The sequence below is a fragment of the Scyliorhinus torazame genome, chromosome 1, assembly GCF_047496885.1.
Source record: "Scyliorhinus torazame isolate Kashiwa2021f chromosome 1, sScyTor2.1, whole genome shotgun sequence".
Lineage (NCBI taxonomy): Eukaryota > Metazoa > Chordata > Chondrichthyes > Carcharhiniformes > Scyliorhinidae > Scyliorhinus > Scyliorhinus torazame.
Window position 1 is genome coordinate 379,884,161 of NC_092707.1, and position 21,453 is coordinate 379,905,613.

The 21,453-nt window shown below is 50.5% G+C and overlaps 1 protein-coding gene across 2 annotated transcripts in view; it reads left to right on the top strand.

Annotated features, from left to right (window-relative positions):
* The first annotated feature begins 4,032 nt into the window (after nt 1-4,032).
* Nucleotides 4,033-21,453, top strand: part of ttc27 (tetratricopeptide repeat domain 27) — a 328,446-nt gene continuing 311,025 nt past the window's right edge. Inside the window, exon 1 of one of the 2 annotated variants that reach the window (XM_072512247.1) lies at nt 4,033-4,220. In XM_072512247.1, coding sequence (XP_072368348.1) covers nt 4,133-4,220 — 88 coding nt within the window. In that variant the 5' untranslated portion in view covers nt 4,033-4,132. The remainder of the gene's footprint in view (nt 4,221-21,453) is intronic. The other variant, XM_072512241.1, reaches the window with a different exon arrangement.

Sequence of the window (21,453 nt, forward strand, 5' to 3'; positions counted from 1 at the left end):
TTCTCTCTCCCATAGTCTCTCTCCCTCTCACTTTATCTCTATCACACTCTCATTCTCACACTCTCTCACATACACACTCTCACATTCTATCCCTCTCATTCTCACACTCATTCACACACACTATCTCTCATTCTCACTGTCTCTCATTCTCACATTCTCCCATATTCTCACACCGTCTCTCTCATTCCTACACTCCCTCTCTCACATTATCACTCTCTCTCACACACACACTCACACTCTCTCATTCTCACACTCTCCCACATTCTCTCTCTCATTCTCACACACACACGCACTCACATTCTCTCTCCCTCTCTCACTTTATCTCTCACTCTCTCATTCTCACACTCTCTCATTCTCACACTCTCATTCAGTCACTCTCTCATTCTCACACCCATTCTGTCTCACACACATTCTCTCTCCTTCTCACACTCTCACGTTCTCTCTCTCTCACTCATTCTCACACTCTCTTTCTCTCTCATTCTCACACTCTCTCACATTCTCTCTCATTCTCACACTCTCTCACATTCTCTCACACTCACTCATTCTCTCTCATTCTCACTCTCCCACGCACGCACTCTCTCATGCACACACTCTCTCACGCGCACACACTCTCACTCAAATTCCCTCTCTCTTATTCTCACATTCTCTCTCATTCTCTCTCACACTCTCATTCTCACACTCTCATTCTCTCTCTCACACTCACATTCTCACACACCCTCTCTCTCTCTTTCTCTGTCATTCTCACACTCACTCTCTCTCTGTCATTCTCTCACACTCTCTCTCTCTGTCATTCTCACACTCATTCTCACACACACTCTCTCTCATTCTCTCACACACGCTCTCTCTCACTCACTCTCATTCTCACATTCTCTCTCATTCTGACTCACACTCTCTCTTTCACACATACACTCTCTCTTTCACACACTCACACTCACTCTCTCACACTCACTCTAGCTCTCATTCTCTTTCTTACACTCTGTCTCACACACACTCTCTCTGTCTCTCTCACACACTCTCATTCTCCACTCTCTCACACTCTTCTCTCACACTCACTCTCTGTCACTCTCACACACACTCTCTCACTCACTTTCTCACACTCTCTCACACTCTCTCATTCTCACATTCTTTCTCAAATTCTCTCTTTCTCACTCTCATTCTCGCTCTCACACTCTCTCTCTCTCACACTCACTCTCTGTCATTCTCACACTCACTCTGTCATTCTCACACACTCACACTCTCTCTCTGTCATTCTCACACACACTCTCTCACATTCACTCTGTCATTCTCACACACTCTCATTCTCACACACACTCACTCTCTCTCTCACACACACTCTCTCATTCTCTCACACACTCTCACATTCTCTCTCATTCTCACTCACACTCTTACACTCTCTCTAACACTCACTCACTCTCTCTCACTCTTGCTCTCTCACACTCACTATAGCTCTCTCATTCTCTCTTTCTCACACTCTCTCACACTCACTGTCTCTCGCACACACTCTCTCATTCTCCTCTCTCACTCACACACACTCACACTCGCTCACACACTCTCTCATTCTCACTTTCTCATTCTCTCTCATTCTCACACTCTCATTCTCTCTCTCTCTCTCTCTCTTTCTCACACTCTCTCACTCTCTCTCATTCTCACACTCTCACTCACTCTCACACACTCTTTCATTCTCACATTCTCTCTCTCATTCTCTCACACTCTCTCTTTCACACATACACTCACTCTCTCTCACACTCTCTCTCACACACTCTCACACTCTCGCTCTAGCTCTCTCTTTCCCACACTCTCACATTCACGCTCTCTGCACACACTTTCATTCTCCTCTCACACGCTCTCTCTCTCACTCTCTCTCTCACTCTCTCTCACACTCTCTCACACACACACTCTCTCTCACCCTCTCTCTCACACACTCTCATTCTCTCATTCCCACTCTCTCTCATTCTCACTCTCTCTCTCATTCTCTCACACGCTATCATTCTCACATTCTCTCTCTCTCATTCTCACTCTCTCTTTCACACATACACTCACTCACTCTGTCACACTCTCATACTCTCTCTTACACTCACTCTAGCTCTCATTCTCTTTCTTACACTCTGTCTCACACACACTCTCTCGGAATCTCTCACACACTCGCATTCTCTTCTCTCACACACACTCTCTCATTTTCCTCTCACACACACTCACACTCTCTCACACTCACTCTCTCTCTCACTCTCACACACTCACTCTCTCACACACACTCTCGCTCACTTTCTCTCTCACACTCTCATTCTCACTCTCTCATTCTCTCTTTCTCACACTCTCATTCTCTCTCTCTTCCTCACACACTCTCTCACACACACTCTCTCACTCACTTTCTTTCTCACACTCTCTCTCTCTTTCTCTCACACTCTTATTCTCACACTCTCTCTCTCATTCTCTCTTACATTCTCTCTTTCTCACACTCATTCTCTCTCTCGCTCTCATTCTCACACTCTTCTCATTCTCTCTCTCACTCTCTCACATTCACTCTCTCATTCTCACACACTCTCATTCTCTCTTTCATTCTCACACTCTCTCTCATTCTCTCACTCTCTCTTTCACTCACTCTCTCTCTCTCATTCTCACACTCTCTCTCATTGTCTCTCACACTCTTCACTCTCTCTCTCTCTCTCTCACACTCTCATTCCCACTCTCTCCCTCTCATTCTCACACTCTCACACACATTCTCATTCTCTCTCTCATTCTCACACACTCTCTTTCTCACACTCTCTCATTCTCTCTCTCTCACACACTCTCTCTCGCACTCACTCTTTCTCTCTCATTCTCACTCTCTCACACTCTCTCTCACTCTCTCTCTCACTCTCATTCTCACTCTCTCATTCTCTATTCTCACTCACTCACTCATTCTCACACTGTCATTCTCTCTCACACACATTCTCTCTCATTCTCACACTCTCACATTCTCTCTGTCTTTCATTCTCACACTCGCATTCCCTCATTCTCACTCTCACACTCTCTCTATCATTCTCACTCTCATTCTCGCACACACTCATTCTCACTCTCTCTCACTCTCTCATTCTCTCTCTCACACACACATTCTCACACTCTCTCTCGTTCTCTCATTCTCTCACACTCTCATTCTCACTCACTCACTCACACACTCTCCCTTTCTCACACTCTCACACACTCTCTCTCTCTCTCTCATTCCCACACTCTCTCTCATTCCCTCTCACACTCTCTCTCTCTCACTCTCATTCCCACTCTCTCTCTCATTCTCACACTCTCTCACACACACTCTCATTCTCACACTCTCATTCTCACTCTCTCTCATTCTCTCTCTCTCCCATTCTCTCTCTCTCACACACACTCTCTCACACTCTCATTCTCACTCTCTCATTCTCTCTCTCACACTCACACATTCTCACACACTCTCTCTCTCATTCTCACACACTCTGTCATTCTCACTCTCTCACACTCTCTCTGTCACTCTCACACACACTCATTCTCACACACTCTCTCATTCTCTCACACTCACTCTCATTCTCACATTCTCTCTCATTCTCACTCATACTCTCTTTCACACAGACTCACTCTCTCACACACTCACTCTAGCTCTCATTCTCTTTCTTACACTCTCTCACACACTCTCATTCTCCTCTCACACACTCTCATTTTCCTCTCTCACACTCACTTTCTCTCTCACTCTTTCTTTCTCTCACTCTCATTCTCTCTCTCTCATTCTCACACTCTTCTCATTCTCTCTCTCACTCTCGCTGTCATTCTCACACTCTCTCACATTCACACTCTCTCATTCTCTCACGCACTCTCTCTCTTTCACACATACACTCACTCTCTCTCTCTCTCACTCACACTCTCTCTCTCTCTCTCACACCCTCTCTCTCTCACACACTCTCTCTCTCTCTCTCACACACACTCTCTCTCTCTCACACACTCTCTCTCACACACTCTCTCTCTCTCTCACACACTCTCTCTCTCTCTCACACACTCTCTCTCTCTGCTGTCAATCACTGACCTTACCCAGGGTGCACTGACTGGGTGTCATGGCGGTTGTTTAGTGTGGCTGGGAGGCAGCACATGGAGAGCGGGACTGAGTGAGCGGCAGCGGGACGCTGACACCATGGAGGCTGTGGAGCTGTCGGTGCTGCGGGGATTCCGGAGCGAAGCTGGAGCCGGGCGCTGGGAGCAGGAGGCAGCCGGAGGAGGAGGTAATACCCGGCAGAGGACCCCGGCCGTACACCCCCCCCCCCCTTGTACACCCCCCCCCCCTTGTACACCCCCCCCCCCCCTTGTACACCCCCCCCCCCTTGTACACCCCCCCCCCCTTGTACACCCCCCCCCCTTGTACACCCCCCCCCCTTGTACACCCCCCCCCCTTGTACACCCCCCCCCCTTGTACACCCCCCCCCCCCTTGTACACCCCCCCCCCTTGTACACCCCCCCCCCTTGTACACCCCCCCCCCTTGTACACCCACCCCCCTTGTACCCCCCCTTGTACACCCCCCTTGTACACCCCCCCCCTTGTACACCCCCCCCCCTTGTACACCCCCCCCCCTTGTACACCCCCCCCCTTGTACACCCCCCCCCCTTGTACACCCCCCCCCCCCTTGTACACCCCCCCCCCTTGTACACCCCCCCCCCCTTGTACACCCCCCCCCTTGTACACCCCCCCCCCCTTGTACACCCCCCCCCCTTGTACACCCCCCCCCCTTGTACACCCCCCCCCCTTGTACACCCCCCCCCCCCCTTGTACACCCCCCCCCCCTTGTACACCCCCCCCCCTTGTACACCCCCCCCCCTTGTACACCCCCCCCCCTTGTACACCCCCCCCCCTTGTACACCCCCCCCCCCTTGTACACCCCCCCCCCCTTGTACACCCCCCCCCTTGTACACCCCCCCCCCCTTGTACACCCCCCCCCCCCTTGTACACCCCCCCCCCCTTGTACACCCCCCCCCCTTGTACACCCCCCCCCCCTTGTACACCCCCCCCCCTTGTACACCCCCCCCTTGTACACCCCCCCCCCTTGTACACCCCCCCCCCTTGTACACCCCCCCCCTTGTACACCCCCCCCCTTGTACACCCCCCCCCTTGTACACCCCCCCCCTTGTACACCCCCCCCCCCCTTGTACACCCCCCCCCCCTTGTACACCCCCCCCCCCTTGTACACCCCCCCCCCCTTGTACACCCCCCCCCCCTTGTACACCCCCCCCCTTGTACACCCCCCCCCCCCTTGTACACCCCCCCCCCCCTTGTACACCCCCCCCCCTTGTACACCCCCCCCCCTTGTACACCCCCCCCCCTTGTACACCCCCCCCCCTTGTACACCCCCCCCCCTTGTACACCCCCCCCCCTTGTACACCCCCCCCCTTGTACACACCCCCCCCTTGTACACACACCCCCCTTGTACACACACCCCCCTTGTACACCCCCCCTTGTACACCCCCCCCACACACACACACACTCACCCCGCACCCCCCATACACACCCCCCATACACTCTTTCCCCCCCCATACACACACCCCATACACCATCACCCCAATACAAACACCCCACCCTCACACACACCCATACACCCCCCCAATACAAACACCCCACATGAACACACACCCAGACACCACCCCCCTCATACACCACCCCCATACATACACCCCACATACATACACCCCACACGCACACACACCCATACATACACTCCCCGATACATACACTCCCCGATACATACACTCCCCATACATACATCCCCCATATCTACACCCCCCACATACATCTCTCACATACACCCCCACTTATATAACCCCCTTATATACCCCCACCATATGCACCCCCCGTATACACCCCCCCCCCCGTATATGCCCCCCGTATATACCCCCCATATACGCCCTCCCCGTATACGCCCTCGTATACACACCCGTATAAGCTCCTCGGTATAAGCCCCCCGGTATAAGCCCCCCGGTATACGCCCCCTGTACATGCCCCCTGTATACGCCCCCCCCGTATACGCCCCCCCTGTATACGCCCCCCCACATATACAACCCCCCATATACATCCCCCCATATACATCCCCCCCCATATACATCCCCCCCCCATATACATCCCCCCCCATATACATCCCCCCCCCCATATACATCCCCCCATATACATCCCCCCATATACATCCCCCCATATACATCCCCCCATATACATCCCCCCATATACATCCCCCCCATATACATCCCCCCCATATACATCCCCCCATATACATCCCCCCATATACATCCCCCCATATACATCCCCCCATATACATCCCCCCATATACATCCCCCCCATATACATCCCCCCCCATAAACACCCCCCCCATAAACACCCCCCCCCATAAACACCCCCCCCCATAAACACCCCCCCCCATAAACACCCCCCCCCATAAACACCCCTCCCATCAACACCCCTCCCATCAACACCCCTCCCATCAACACCCCTCCCATCAACACCCCTCCCATCAACACCCCTCCCATCAACACCCCTCCCATCAACACCCCTCCCATCAACACCCCTCCCATCAACACCCCTCCCATCAACACCCCTCCCATCAACACCCCTCCCATCAACACCCCTCCCATCAACACCCCTCCCATCAACACCCCTCCCATCAACACCCCTCCCATCAACACCCCTCCCATCAACACCCCTCCCATCAACACCCCTCCCATCAACACCCCTCCCATCAACACCCCTCCCATCAACACCCCTCCCATCAACACCCCTCCCATCAACACCCCTCCCATCAACACCCCTCCCATCAACACCCCTCCCATCAACACCCCTCCCATCAGCACCCCTCCCATCAGCACCCCTCCCATCAGCACCCCTCCCATCAACACCCCTCCCATCAGCACCCCTCCCATCAGCACCCCTCCCATCAGCACCCCTCCCATCAGCACCCCTCCCATCAGCACCCCTCCCATCAGCACCCCTCCCATCAGCACCCCTCCCATCAGCACCCCTCCCATCAGCACCCCTCCCATCAGCACCCCTCCCATCAGCACCCCTCCCATCAGCACCCCTCCCATCAGCACCCCTCCCATCAGCACCCCTCCCATCAGCACCCCTCCCATCAGCACCCCTCCCATCAGCACCCCTCCCATCAGCACCCCTCCCATCAGCACCCCTCCCATCAGCACCCCTCCCATCAGCACCCCTCCCATCAGCACCCCTCCCATCAGCACCCCTCCCATCAGCACCCCTCCCATCAGCACCCCTCCCATCAGCACCCCTCCCATCAGCACCCCTCCCATCAGCACCCCTCCCATCAGCACCCCTCCCATCAGCACCCCTCCCATCAGCACCCCTCCCATCAGCACCCCTCCCATCAGCACCCCTCCCATCAGCACCCCTCCCATCAGCACCCCTCCCATCAGCACCCCTCCCATCAGCACCCCTCCCATCAGCACCCCTCCCATCAGCACCCCTCCCATCAGCACCCCTCCCATCAGCACCCCTCCCATCAGCACCCCTCCCATCAGCACCCCTCCCATCAGCACCCCTCCCATCAGCACCCCTCCCATCAGCACCCCTCCCATCAGCACCCCTCCCATCAGCACCCCTCCCATCAGCACCCCTCCCATCAGCACCCCTCCCATCAGCACCCCTCCCATCAGCACCCCTCCCATCAGCACCCCTCCCATCAGCACCCCTCCCATCAGCACCCCTCCCATCAGCACCCCTCCCATCAGCACCCCTCCCATCAGCACCCCTCCCATCAGCACCCCTCCCATCAGCACCCCTCCCATCAGCACCCCTCCCATCAGCACCCCTCCCATCAGCACCCCTCCCATCAGCACCCCTCCCATCAGCACCCCTCCCATCAGCACCCCTCCCATCAGCACCCCTCCCATCAGCACCCCTCCCATCAGCACCCCTCCCATCAGCACCCCTCCCATCAGCACCCCTCCCATCAGCACCCCTCCCATCAGCACCCCTCCCATCAGCACCCCTCCCATCAGCACCCCTCCCATCAGCACCCCTCCCATCAGCACCCCTCCCATCAGCACCCCTCCCATCAGCACCCCTCCCATCAGCACCCCTCCCATCAGCACCCCTCCCATCAGCACCCCTCCCATCAGCACCCCTCCCATCAGCACCCCTCCCATCAGCACCCCTCCCATCAGCACCCCTCCCATCAGCACCCCTCCCATCAGCACCCCTCCCATCAGCACCCCTCCCATCAGCACCCCTCCCATCAGCACCCCTCCCATCAGCACCCCTCCCATCAGCACCCCTCCCATCAGCACCCCTCCCATCAGCACCCCTCCCATCAGCACCCCTCCCATCAGCACCCCTCCCATCAGCACCCCTCCCATCAGCACCCCTCCCATCAGCACCCCTCCCATCAGCACCCCTCCCATCAGCACCCCTCCCATCAGCACCCCTCCCATCAGCACCCCTCCCATCAGCACCCCTCCCATCAGCACCCCTCCCATCAGCACCCCTCCCATCAGCACCCCTCCCATCAGCACCCCTCCCATCAGCACCCCTCCCATCAGCACCCCTCCCATCAGCACCCCTCCCATCAGCACCCCTCCCATCAGCACCCCTCCCATCAGCACCCCTCCCATCAGCACCCCTCCCATCAGCACCCCTCCCATCAGCACCCCTCCCATCAGCACCCCTCCCATCAGCACCCCTCCCATCAGCACCCCTCCCATCAGCACCCCTCCCATCAGCACCCCTCCCATCAGCACCCCTCCCATCAGCACCCCTCCCATCAGCACCCCTCCCATCAGCACCCCTCCCATCAGCACCCCTCCCATCAGCACCCCTCCCATCAGCACCCCTCCCATCAGCACCCCTCCCATCAGCACCCCTCCCATCAGCACCCCTCCCATCAGCACCCCTCCCATCAGCACCCCTCCCATCAGCACCCCTCCCATCAGCACCCCTCCCATCAGCACCCCTCCCATCAGCACCCCTCCCATCAGCACCCCTCCCATCAGCACCCCTCCCATCAGCACCCCTCCCATCAGCACCCCTCCCATCAGCACCCCTCCCATCAGCACCCCTCCCATCAGCACCCCTCCCATCAGCACCCCTCCCATCAGCACCCCTCCCATCAGCACCCCTCCCATCAGCACCCCTCCCATCAACACCCCTCCCATCAACACCCCTCCCATCAACACCCCTCCCATCAACACCCCTCCCATCAACACCCCTCCCATCAACACCCCTCCCATCAACACCCCTCCCCCCCCATATAAACCCCCCCCCCCATACAACCCCCCCCATACAGATGCCCCCATACATTCCCCCCCCCCCCCCCACCGCATACTGGACACAATTTTAAAGGTTTTTTTAAACCTTAGGTTATCTGTGCAAACCATTGAAGTTGGCAGGTTAGATAGGGAAGGTAATTAAAAAGGCGTGCAGACTCCTGGGTTTATCAGTCGAAGAAGTTATGGTGAACCTTAATAAAACTCTGGTTCAGTCACAGCGGCAATGCGGGGTGCAGTTCTGGATTCTCCTCTTTGTTGAGCAAGTGGAGGCATCGGCAAAGGTGCAGAAAGAAGTTACCAGAATGGTCCCAGGATTGAGGCACTTCAGTTACGAGGAAGACTGGAGAAGCTGTGGTTGTTCTTGAAGAAGGGAAGGTACAGAGGAGATATTAAATCATGGGGGATCTGGCCAGAGACCAGAGGACTCCAATTTCTTTTTTCATTTTCCAATTAAGGGGCAATTTAGTGTGCCCAATCCACCTATCCTGCGCATCTTTGGGTTGTGGGGGTGAGACCCATGCAGACACGGGGAGAATGTGCAAACTCCACTCGGACAGTTACCTGAGGCTGGGATCGATACCCGGGTCCTTGGCACCGTGAGGCAGCAGTGCTAACCACCGCGTCACCGTGCCGCCACACGACTCCACTTTAAAGGTGAATGACCAAAGAACTTTGAAAATGAAAATCGCTTATTATTGTCACAAGTAGGCTTCAAATGATGTTACTGTGAAAAGCCCCTAGTCGCCACATTCCGGCACCTGTTCGGGGAGGCTGGTACGGGAAAAGAACATTCTTTATGCAGCAAGTGGTTCATATCTCGAAATGAACTAGAAGAGACACAAAAAGGGCTATTTCAATACAAAAGATGACCATTTGGCACCACTTCAGCTGCGGCATTGTTCCAACGGGCTATGGTGAAATTTTAAGCAGGATAAACGAGTCCAGTGTTACCTGGATTACATCTTGGATACTGGGAAGAACGAGGAAGAACATCTCCGCAACTTGAATGTCACACTTCAGATATTGGAAGATTTTGTGTTAAATGCCTGAAAAGACAAATGAGAATTTTTCCAATTTTCAATCAAATACCTGGAGCATGTGATCGATACCAAGGGAAAAGTCACCTTCTAAGACCAAAGCTATTATCAAGGCACCCTCACCTCAGAATGTTAACCAACTTCAATCTTTCTTATGCTTACTAATTACGACAGAAGGTCAGTTCCTTATCTGGCGACTATTTTAAAACATAATTTACTGTCACAATAAAAGTGGAAGTGTGGGATCAATGTGAGAAAACGTTCGTGAAAGCCAGGGAGGCACTGCTCAAGTCATAAGTCCTGACACATTTTGATCCAAATCTATCTGCAGTTGGCATGTGACGCGTCACCCTCGGGGTTGGGGCGGTGGTTTCCTCCTTCATGACATAGGTGAAGAGAAGCCGATTGCCTTTGCACCCAGAGCAGAAAGCAATTATGCGCAGTTAGCGAAAGAAGCCCCAGGAATCATCTTTGGGATAAAACAATTCCATCGATGAGCTATTTCTCGGGCCTGATTTAGATGCCGAAATAGAGGCGAAGGCGGGAATGTGCCTTTAATGCCATTCCATCCATGGGAATTGTCAGAAGAGGCTTGAGGACGGGTGCACGGTGATGGCGCAGGACTGTTTGAGGAGTGCATGTTCCTCATTCCAGTCGATGCTCATTCAAAATGGCCAGAAGCTGCCATCAGGAAATCAAGGTCATGGGAAATGACAGCTGAGAGATTGGGAGAAATTGGCAGCAGATTAGGTTACCCTGAATAATTGGTGAGTGATAACGGACCACAATTCTTGAAGGAGAACAGAATACCACACGTCAGGCCTGCACCGTACCACCCTGCTATGGACGGACCAGCAGAACATTTTGTGCAAACGATGAAGCACACGTTAATGGTAACCAGAGAACAGGGTTCATTGACTAAACACTGGAGTCAGCCCCTGCTCATGGACAGAAATACTGTTCACAGCTCAGTTTTTCAGGTGCTACTAATGATTAAAGGTCAACTATATGCAGCATTCAACTCACTAAAATCACAAAAGACATCGTCCAGAAGAAACAACAGGATCATATGGTGGCAAAACATTGTTTTTTCACCAGGGACGAGAGGTTCTGGCAAGAAACTATAACACTGGTGAAAAATGGATTCCTGCCACCAGTCTCCGAAACCGTCCAAACCCGAGACAATGCAATCTGAAGGAGGCACACGGATGCAACATTTGGATCGACAAGAACCAAGCCGCCAGAGGCAGAAACGCCACAGTCCAAATCCAACTGGGCCGAGAGACGATCTAGACGTCCATAGGCAGGCAGTCCAGGAATCTTAGGCGGGTAGTCCAGGAATCTTAGGCAGGCAGTGCAGGAATCGCCTGTGGCCATTCCCCTGCAGAACAGATATACCGTTTTGGATACTGTTGAGAGAAATGACCTCTCGGGGAAAGCAGCAACAGCCAAACTCGTGGCACCATGGTTGGTTCTGCTGCAAAGGGGAGGGATAAAAAGTGTGAGAATGCAACAGCTGTAGGGGATTCAATTGTAATGGGAATAGGTAGGCGTTTCTGTGGCCACAAATGAGTCTCCAGGATGGTATGTTGCTTCCCTGGTGTTAGGATCAAGAATGTCTCGGAGCAGTTGCAGGACATTCCGGAGGGGAGGGTGAACAGCCAGTGGTCATGGTGCACAACAACATGGATTTAAAAAAGGGATGAGGCCCTGCAAGCAGAATATAGGGAGTTAGGAAGAAAGTTGAGAAGTCGAACCTCAAAGGTAGTGATCTCAGGATTACTACCAGTGCCACGTGCTAGCCAGAGTAGAAAATAGTGAGATGTATTGAATGAGGAGATGGTGTGAAGGGGAGCGTTTCAGATTCCTGGGGCATTGGGACCGGTTCTGAGGGAGGTGGGACCTGTACAAACTGGACGAGCTACACCTGGGCAGGACCGGGTCTGACGTCCGGGGGGGGGGGGTCCTTAAGGTTTTAGTCCAGATGATGGGGAATCTGTCTGGGTCGAGTTAAGAAACATCAAGACATCAAGAGGCAAAAAACATTTTGTAGGGGTGGTATACAGACCACTAAACTGCAATGGTAATGTTGGGAATAGCATTAGACAGGATATCAGAGATACATGTGCTGAAGGAACATCTGTGATTGTGGGTGACTTTAATCTGCATATAGATTGTGTGACTCAAATTAGTCCGAGTACAATAGAAGAGGAATTTCTGGATATGCGGGATGTTTTTCTGGACCAGTATGTTGAGGACCCAACAAGGGTCTCCACTCTGTGCCTTGGTGTGGTTGGGGGATCTACTGGAGTTCTTACATCTTGAGAAGGTGAAATTTGTCCCAAGGAGGGGCAGATGAGGGGTTCCACAAGAGATGGGGTTTGTTCATTTCGCATTTCAGAGAGCTAGTTACCGTCAACTGTTGTGGGGGGTGGTTGGTGCAGGGTTTATTGTATTGGGATGTAATGTTTTGTAAAATGTAAAAATGCAAAAAACATGAATAAAAATACTTTTTTTTTAAACGGAAGATCCCACCAACTGCAATGTAATAATAAGATAATTTGTTTTAGAGAGGGATGTAACTGTCAGAAGCAAGAAAATGTAGAGACATTTTGCAAAATCTCCTTTCAGGAGGTTAAATAAGTGGGCTTTTATGGTTTGGGAATTTTTCAAAAGGTTTTCTTGTGCATGCTGCCTGCTATTTTCTTTAGATGTCGCACAATCTGAAACCTCACATTCTCCTTCACTGAACTAAACGGTTATCCATTTGCCAGTGTAGCTATCAGAATGCATTGAAAGACATAAATACCCTCCAGTGCAGAAGGAGGCCATTCAGCCCATCGAGTCTGCACCAATCGTCTGAAAGAGCACCCTACCCAGACTCACTCACCCGCCCTACCCCCATAACCCCACCAAACCTGCACAAACTTGGACATTAAGGGGCTAATGTCAAATTGACACTAATGGCCAATCCACTTAACATGCGCATCTTTGGACCGTGGGAAGAAACTGGAACACCCGGAGGAAACTTGCAGACACGTGGAGAACGTGCAAACTTCACACAGACAGTCACTCAAAACCGGAATTCTATGTACGCTGCTAGGCAGAATTGTACAATGCATCAAATTAAAATTACTTTTTGTTATCCCAGCAATTTTTTGTCATGACGCAGTGTTCAGTCATAACTAAATTAGAACAGAGTGGGCTATATCATAGCCAGATTTACGCATCAGTCAGGTTGTAAAATGCATCTCCTGTCTTTAGCGTAATTGGTGGTGGAATACAAACATTGACATCACAAACAGGGACTCATTCTCTTAGTTCTTGATCATGGGCTTATAATTGGGACAATTAATCTCTGAACAGCCATTTCACTTTTCACCATAGTGAGCACAGTTCGGCAGAAAGTTGTATCCCTCAGACATTTGCGCAAAAAATCTTTGTACTCTTAACAGGGCTCCAATTCCATTTTGACATAGTGCGGAGTCCATGACCGAGTAGGTGGTCCATATTAGAAATGGTTTCCCAGGGCATGTTCTCATTTTATGCGAATCCTTGTAAACGTGCAGATGTTTTCTTTTCAAAATCCCTTTTACTCTGTTTTGCCAGGGAATGTGTGCTTCATTGATGTCACAGACATTGCTTCCATTTCACCTGAAATCCTGTAAGAGGAGCATGAATTTATTGTATTGGATTTGATACGCCCGCTTATCCTTCAATGTGACTATGTTATCTGAAACGCTTTAATCAATTTGGAAAGTGACTGAATTGTCAATCAGTTGGATGTTAATATGAGCAATGAAGAGGTTTAAACAGCATGTACTGTTTTTTTTACAAATGGTCGCGCCTAGCCAAAACGAATGGCAGTTTTCTCTACTGGCTTCATGGATTCTGTGAAATACGTTTGAACAACCTGGGGCCAGTTCTTAAACAATGCTTGTAGAAGAATGCTATCCACAGACTGAAGTCTAAATTAGAAAACTTCACTCAACCATAGTTTGACTGCTGTGGGTGATTGAATATCTACACTCCTGTGGTAAAGCAATAGTGCGCTCTTATAAGGTTGAGGCTAGGGGAGATTCTTGATGTGGAATAGAAAGTCCTTCATTCCGTGCAGCTGCTGTGCGGGACTTAATTTGGGAGCACGCGGTGCCCTTAAATGAAAATACCTATTTTTGTTCACCAGCAGTGACCTTTCTCCATCTTGATGTCCACGTAACGATGTAATAGATTAAGAAAAGAAGACTTTAGTATTTCTTCCTTAGACCGTAAATGCAGGCTTGTCACATCAATAACTGCAAAGGAGCTGTGTGCTATAAATGAGGTCTAACTAAGGCACAATTTAACCGTGGGATGAACTGAAATGCTTGCCTAGTGCATTTTCCGCTGGCAGAATCCAGTTTTAACAACCTTATCAATCAGTTTTTTAATAAAGAAAAATGTAGGTTACTGAATTTCCAAGGTTGAATTGTGGGAAATGGTGATTTTTTTTCCCCCCCTTCTAAATAGAGGAAAATGACACATTGTAAATGAATTTGAAGTGAATCAAACTGGGGTTATGATTTTACAGAATGTGCAATGTATGTCTTCCCATCAAAAAAGCGACCTTCAGAAGCAAGGGAGACACAACAGGTCTGAGATTCACTAATGCACCTTGAAATATGCTCGGCTCTTGGGAGTCCTGAGGGTTGAAATCCCAGTGGGCGATGCTATTAGTGTGCACACTAGAAAACGCCCCACCTTAGATGGATAATTTTTTGAACAATAAAGGGATTAAGGGTTATGGTCTTCGGGCAGGAAAGTGAAGCTGAGTCCACAAAAGATTAGCCATGATCTCATTGAATGGCGGAGCAGGCTCGAAGGGCCAGATGGCCTACTCCTGCTCCTAGTTCTTATGTTCTTAGTCTGGATGGGTGCAGCTCCAACAGCGAAGGAGCCTGACACCATCTGGGGTAAAGCAACCTGCTTGATTGGTACCCCATCCACCACCTCAGGCATTCATTCCCTCCACCACCAGGGAACATTGGTAGCCGGGTGTATCACCTACAAGATGCACTGCAGCCACTTGCCAAGGTTTCTTTGACAGCACTTTCCAAAGCCGTGGCCTCAATCACCCAAGAACGTATGGACAAACGAATCAGGGGCAGAAGTAGACGAAATCCACATTCCTGTCTACCCCGATAACCTTTGACTCTCTTGTTAGTCAAGAATGTATCTACCGCTGCCTTAAAAATATCCAATGACCCGGCCTCCACCAGCTTTTAGGGAAAACGGTTCCAAAACTCGGCAGTCCTCCGAGAGAAAACATTCTCCTCCTATCAGTTTTAAATTGGAGACCCCTTATTTTCAAACTGGGCGCCCTAGTTCTGGTGTCGCCCACAAGGCAAAACACCTTTCGGCACCACTTTGTCAAGTCCCCTCAGAATCTAGTGTGCCACTATCGGCACCCTTAGCTTTGATCACCCCCATTTACATTCCCTTTCTCTTTCTGTTCAGTAGTTTCTGTTTTTGTTTTAGATTCCGGCATCCACAGTAATTTGCTTTTATATTCCCCTCAGGATCTAGCAAGTTTAAATAAGGTCACCTCTCATTATTCTAAACTCCAATGGATGCCGGCCTAACCTACTCAAACTTTCCTCTCAAAATATCCCCTCCACCCCATCGTGGGTATGAGTCGAGTGAACTGCTTCCAATGCGTTTTATTCCTTTCTTAACGAGGAGATCAAAACTGTACACAGTACTGAAAATGGGGTCTCACCAGCACCATTTCCAACTGTAGCTAAACATCTTTACTTTTATATTCCATTCCCCTTGCAATAAGCAACAGCCTTCCATTTGCTTTATCTGCATTCTGGCGTTTTGTGAATCATGCAGAAGATTTTGTGAAGTCTATTTGCCCGCTATTTTGTGAGAACATGACAGGAGAGGTGGTGTTAACTCATTTAATATAAAATACTGCACTAAGAATTTAGGCGCGATGTTGAGCCTGCACTTGTTGTCCACGGGATCAGCGGCAAGGGCTGAAAATCCCGTGAGAACCAGGAAATGCAACTCTAGTCGGAGAGATCGCATTTCCCGATTTTCCTCGCCCCTTGCTGGCAACTTCACAAGAATTTTAATACATCACCATGTTATTAACACCCACCTCTCCCGCAAAATGTTCCCCTACTACATATTCATACTATGTCGACGTGACATTACATTGGCTGGGTTTACAGCAGGTTTAGCCTTACTTGAACTGCAGTCCTTGTGGTGCAGGTAGTCCCTCGCTCTTGTTAGGGACGGAGTTCCAGGATTATGACCCAGTGACAGTGAAGGAACAACGATGTAGTTCTGTGTCAGGATGGTGAGTGACTTAGAGGAGATCTTGCAGGTGGTGGTGTTCCCATCTGTCTGCTGCCCGTGTCCTCCTAGGGAGTAGAGGTCAAGGGTTTGGATGGTGCTGTCAAAGGAGCCTTGGTGAGTTGCTGCAGTGCATCTACACACTGCTGCCACTGCACCCGTGGTGAAGGGCAAACATGTTTAAGGTAGTGGACGGGGTGCCAATCAAGTGGATTGCTTTGTCCTGGATGGTGTCGAGCTTAACTGTTTTTGGAGATGCACTTATCCAGGCCTGTGTGGAGGGCAGCATGGTGGTTAGCACAATTGCTTCACAGCTCCAGGGTCCCAGGTTCGATTCCCGGCTTGGTTTACTGTCTGCGGAGTCTGCACGTTCTCCCCGTGTGTGCGTGGGTTTCGTCCGGGAGCTCCGGTTTCTTCCCACAGTCCAAAGATGTGCAGGTTAGGTGGATTGGCCATGATAAATTGCCTTTAGTGTCCAAAATTGCCCTGAGTGTTGGGTGGGGTTACTGGGTTATGGGGATAGGGTGGCGATGTGGGCTTGGGTAGGGCTCTTTCAAAGAGCTGGTGCAGACCCGATGGGTCAAATGGCCTCCTCCTGCACTGTAAATTCTATGTGTGGAGAGTTCCAGCACACTTCTGACATGTGCCTTTTAGATGGTGAACACGCTTTGGGAAATTGGGAGGCGAGTTACTTGTCCCAATATTCCCAGCCTCTGACCTCTTTTTAGCCACAGTGTTCATGGCTGGTCCTGTCCAGTTTCTGGTTAATAGTAGTCCACAGCAAATCACGTTTTTAAAAAAAAATTTAGAGTACCCAATTATTTTTTCCAATTAAGGGGCAATTTAGCGTGGCCAATCCACCTATCCTGCACATCTTTTGGGCTGTGGGGGCAAAACCCACGCAGACACGGGGAGAATGTGCAAACTCCACACGGACCCAGGGCCGGGATTCGAACCTGGGTCCTCAGCGCCGTAGGCAACAATGCTAACCACTGTGCCACCGTGCTGCCCCAAATCACATGTTTAAATAAATCCTGATTAGTACCATTTGCTTTCTCAAAAGTAACGCATGCTTTATTAAGGGGTTGTTTAGGGGCTGTTTAGCACAGGGCTAAATCGCTGGCTTTGAAAGCAGACCAAGGCAGGCCAGCAGCACGGTTCAATTCCGGTAACAGCCTCCCCGAACAGGCGCCGAAATGTGGCGACTCGGGGCTTTTCACAGTAACTTCATTTGAAGCCTACTTGTGACAATAAGCGATTTTCATTCATTTAATTTTTCATTAAAAACGTAACCTTTGACCCCCTCAATGGATGGTTAGCACTGCTATCTCACTGCACCCATGACTCAGGATCGATTCTGGCCTTGGATGACTGTCTGTATGGAGTTTACACTTTCTCCCCATGTCTGCATGGGTTTCCCCCGGGTGATCCAGTTTAGGTGGATTGGCCATGCTAAATTGCCCCTTCGTATCCAGGGATGTGCAGGTTAGATTCCGGCGATAGGGCGGGGTAGGTGGTGAAGTGGGCCTAGATAGAGTGCTCTTTCGGATGGTGAGTGCAGCCATGATGGGCCGAATGGCCTCCTTCCACAATGGAGGGGTTCTATGGCAGGTGCTGCTGTCTGTCACATTGGACTCCCGATTCACCACAGTGTGAGCTGCAGTCACATCGAGTCTGAAGTCACCGCGCGTTACAGTGGAATAATATTTGTATGAATAAAAGATTTTTACAGTCTCCAATTGAAATAACATGCTGTGGCTATAAACATCTATTTGTCGATGATTGTTGGTTTAAGATAGACTAAGCACATTCTATGCGCGAATTAGCTGCAGGAGGAATTGTTTCTTCTTTGAAGTTTCTTTATCTTCTCATTACCTCGCCTGGGCTGGATGGAAGCACCTGCCTATTTTAGTCTCTTATTGTGGTTTTGGCTTGATGGGTTAATAGGGGGAGCGGGCGGGTTGTATGATTATAATAGAGTGCTGCATTGCAGTCATTACCAACACACAGAGATTATCAGGTTAGTCCCTCATTTGCTGTTTGTGAAACCTTGCTGTACGTAAATTGGGTGCTGCATTTGCCTTCAAGTGTAGTTTGTTGCTGGAAAGAAGACTTTGGCACAGGTTGAGGCACTGTTTAACAGAGGTAAATTAGAGCCCTTTATATGATGTTGATGTTTGACATCTGGGACTGGATGTCTGCTTTGTGAAAGTTCTTCAGTGTTTCTTATTGTGTTTCGTCGTTCAATAGAACACTAAAATTCCATTTGTCAGCAGGAAACTGCAGTGTTCCGGTGCGCGGCTCTTCTAGAACAGGAGGAATCCAGATTGACTTCCGTTCTGGACTGATTTAGCTGATTTCATCTGTGGTGGCAGCAGAAGTGTCATTTATGAAATGTTTGTAGGTTGTTGGCAATGCTGGGATAGTTAATTATTACTGTTAGGATCCTTGGCTAGGCCCCATGTTGTAGGGGTGATCTGGTCAGAATCACAGAATCCTCAATGCAGAAGGAGGCCACTCGGCCCACCGAGTCCGCACCGGCCCATGGAAAGAGCACTCCACCCAACCCCCATCCCAGCAACCCCACCCAACCCCTTTGGACACTAAGGGCAATCCACCTAATCCGCACATCTTTGGACTGTGAGAGGAAACCAGAGCACCCGGAGGAAACCCACGCAGACACTGGGAGAACGTGCAGACTCCGCATAGTGACCCAAGCTGGGAATCGAACCTGGGACCCTGGAGCTGTGAAGCAACTGTGCTAACCACCATGCTACCATGCCGCCCCAGAACATTTTGTTTAAAGTAGACAAACTTTAAGATTCAAGCCGCTTACTAGATGAACAAAGCCACAAAGTTCCACAGGTTTTTAACAAACAAGAATAAACTTTACTATATAAAGTCAGGAAGATAAAACAATTTACAATATTTAGCTTGTAGTCTTAACATTCAGGGTAATTATGATAGCGTCTTCTTGGGCAGTCCTTTGGGGTCAAGCATAACTTGCTTCCACACTAAAAATGAGTTCTCAGGTGACTGAGGAGTGTGATGCGCAACCTGCAACCGCTGTCACAGGTGGGGTAGACGGTGGTTGGAGGAATGTGTGGGTGGGGTGTCTGTGTTGTCATGCGTTCCATTAGCTGTCGACTCTGGGAGCAACTCTTCAGCCACAGGAAGAAGGCGATTACGGAGGACTCTCACAATGGCCATCCCTGTGGCCGACAGCAGGGAAATTTCTCTTTAGGTACTGCAGCAGACTTGTCTCCTTTCTTGAAGATGGTCACAATTGTGGCATCTCTGAGATCTCCTGACATGCTCTCCACTTTCCAGATAAAGGAAATGGAGTCATGTAATCACGCCAATACTGCGTCTCTGCCATGTTTTAGTGCTTCAGGGGATTGGATCTGCTCCAGATGCCTTGTTGTTCTTTAGCTGTTGGCTGGCCTTTTCTCCCTCGCGCCCGATTGAGGTTGTGCTGAGATGGTGGCTGGTAGTGTGCTGCGGGATGGAGTCGAGGACATTCTTGTTGAAGAGAGTCTCTGTTAAGGAGGTCTTCAAAGTGTTCCTTCTAGTGGGCACTGACTGCCTCTCTGTTCTTAATGAGCACCTCTCCATTCTTCGCCAGCAGTGGGGTGGAACCCATGATGTGGTGAGTGCTTGGGCCAAAGGTGGTCTTGATGCTAAAAAAAACCATGCATGTCATGATTGTCGGTTAACTGCTAGATCTCCTGCACCAACTCTACCCAAAGTATGTTCTTAAGTCGTGGGTTTTTTGCCTTCAGCTGTCTGTAGAGCTGTTTTCTTGCTGTTGAATTGGGTTGCTGTTTCAGGTATAGAAAAGCGTTGCGCCTGTAGCTTATCAACTGCTAAATCTCCTGGTTGTTCTCATCAAACCGGTCTTGGTGTTTGTTGGTCGAGTGACCAAGGTGCTGATTATAGAGGCCTTGAGGGCAGACCATTGGCTTAGCCAATCCACCTAACCTTCACATCTTTAGACTGTGTGAGGAAACTGGAGCACCCGTAGGAAAGCCACGCAGGCACGGGAAGTGTTTGAAAACACCACACGGTCACCCGAGGTCGGATTTGAACCCAGGTCCCTGGTGCCGTGAGGCAGCAATGCTAACCACTGTGCCGGTCTGGTTCCTCAACAACCAAGACGGTTGTCACATTGTGAGCCAACCAATCTCATTTAAACTTCGTCTTTCTTAAGAGGGTTTCCTAAGATTTGAAGATCTTGCCTCGGAATTCTCTGCAAAAGTCGCTCCCACTCGGAAGGCTTCAACAATGGCACACCTCGCAGGGTTTCAATCTTGCATTCCAAGATTCTCTTACCGTAGATTTCCGAGTACACTTAAATGTCACCTTACAAGTGTCAGGAAAACAACGGTAGTTTTAAGAGATTTATATTTATATTGGTAAATATTACAAATAAGGTATAGATTAAGTGGGTTTAATTTAGTGTTTCTGTGTAAGAAAGTGTAAATCGACAGTCAGATTCCTACTGGACAAGGGTGTTTATATATGTGGAGGTTTTGGTGCTCATAGAGATTACAGCGTGAAGAGGAAATAAAATTTGGCAGAAGCATGAGGTAGTTACTGAACAACCGGGGGCCCTTTTAAGGTAGAAAGGTTTATTGAGTTTAGGTTTTAGCTGAAATCATGGGTAGTTGGTTTAGGAGGCTTGAGAGGGAACATCGCTCTCAGCTTTGCTGTAAGAAAAGCCATAATAGGGCAGTGCGGTGGGTTAGCCCTGCTGCCTCACGGCGCCAAGGTCCCAGGTTCGATCCCAGCTCTGGGTCACTGTCCATGTGGAGTT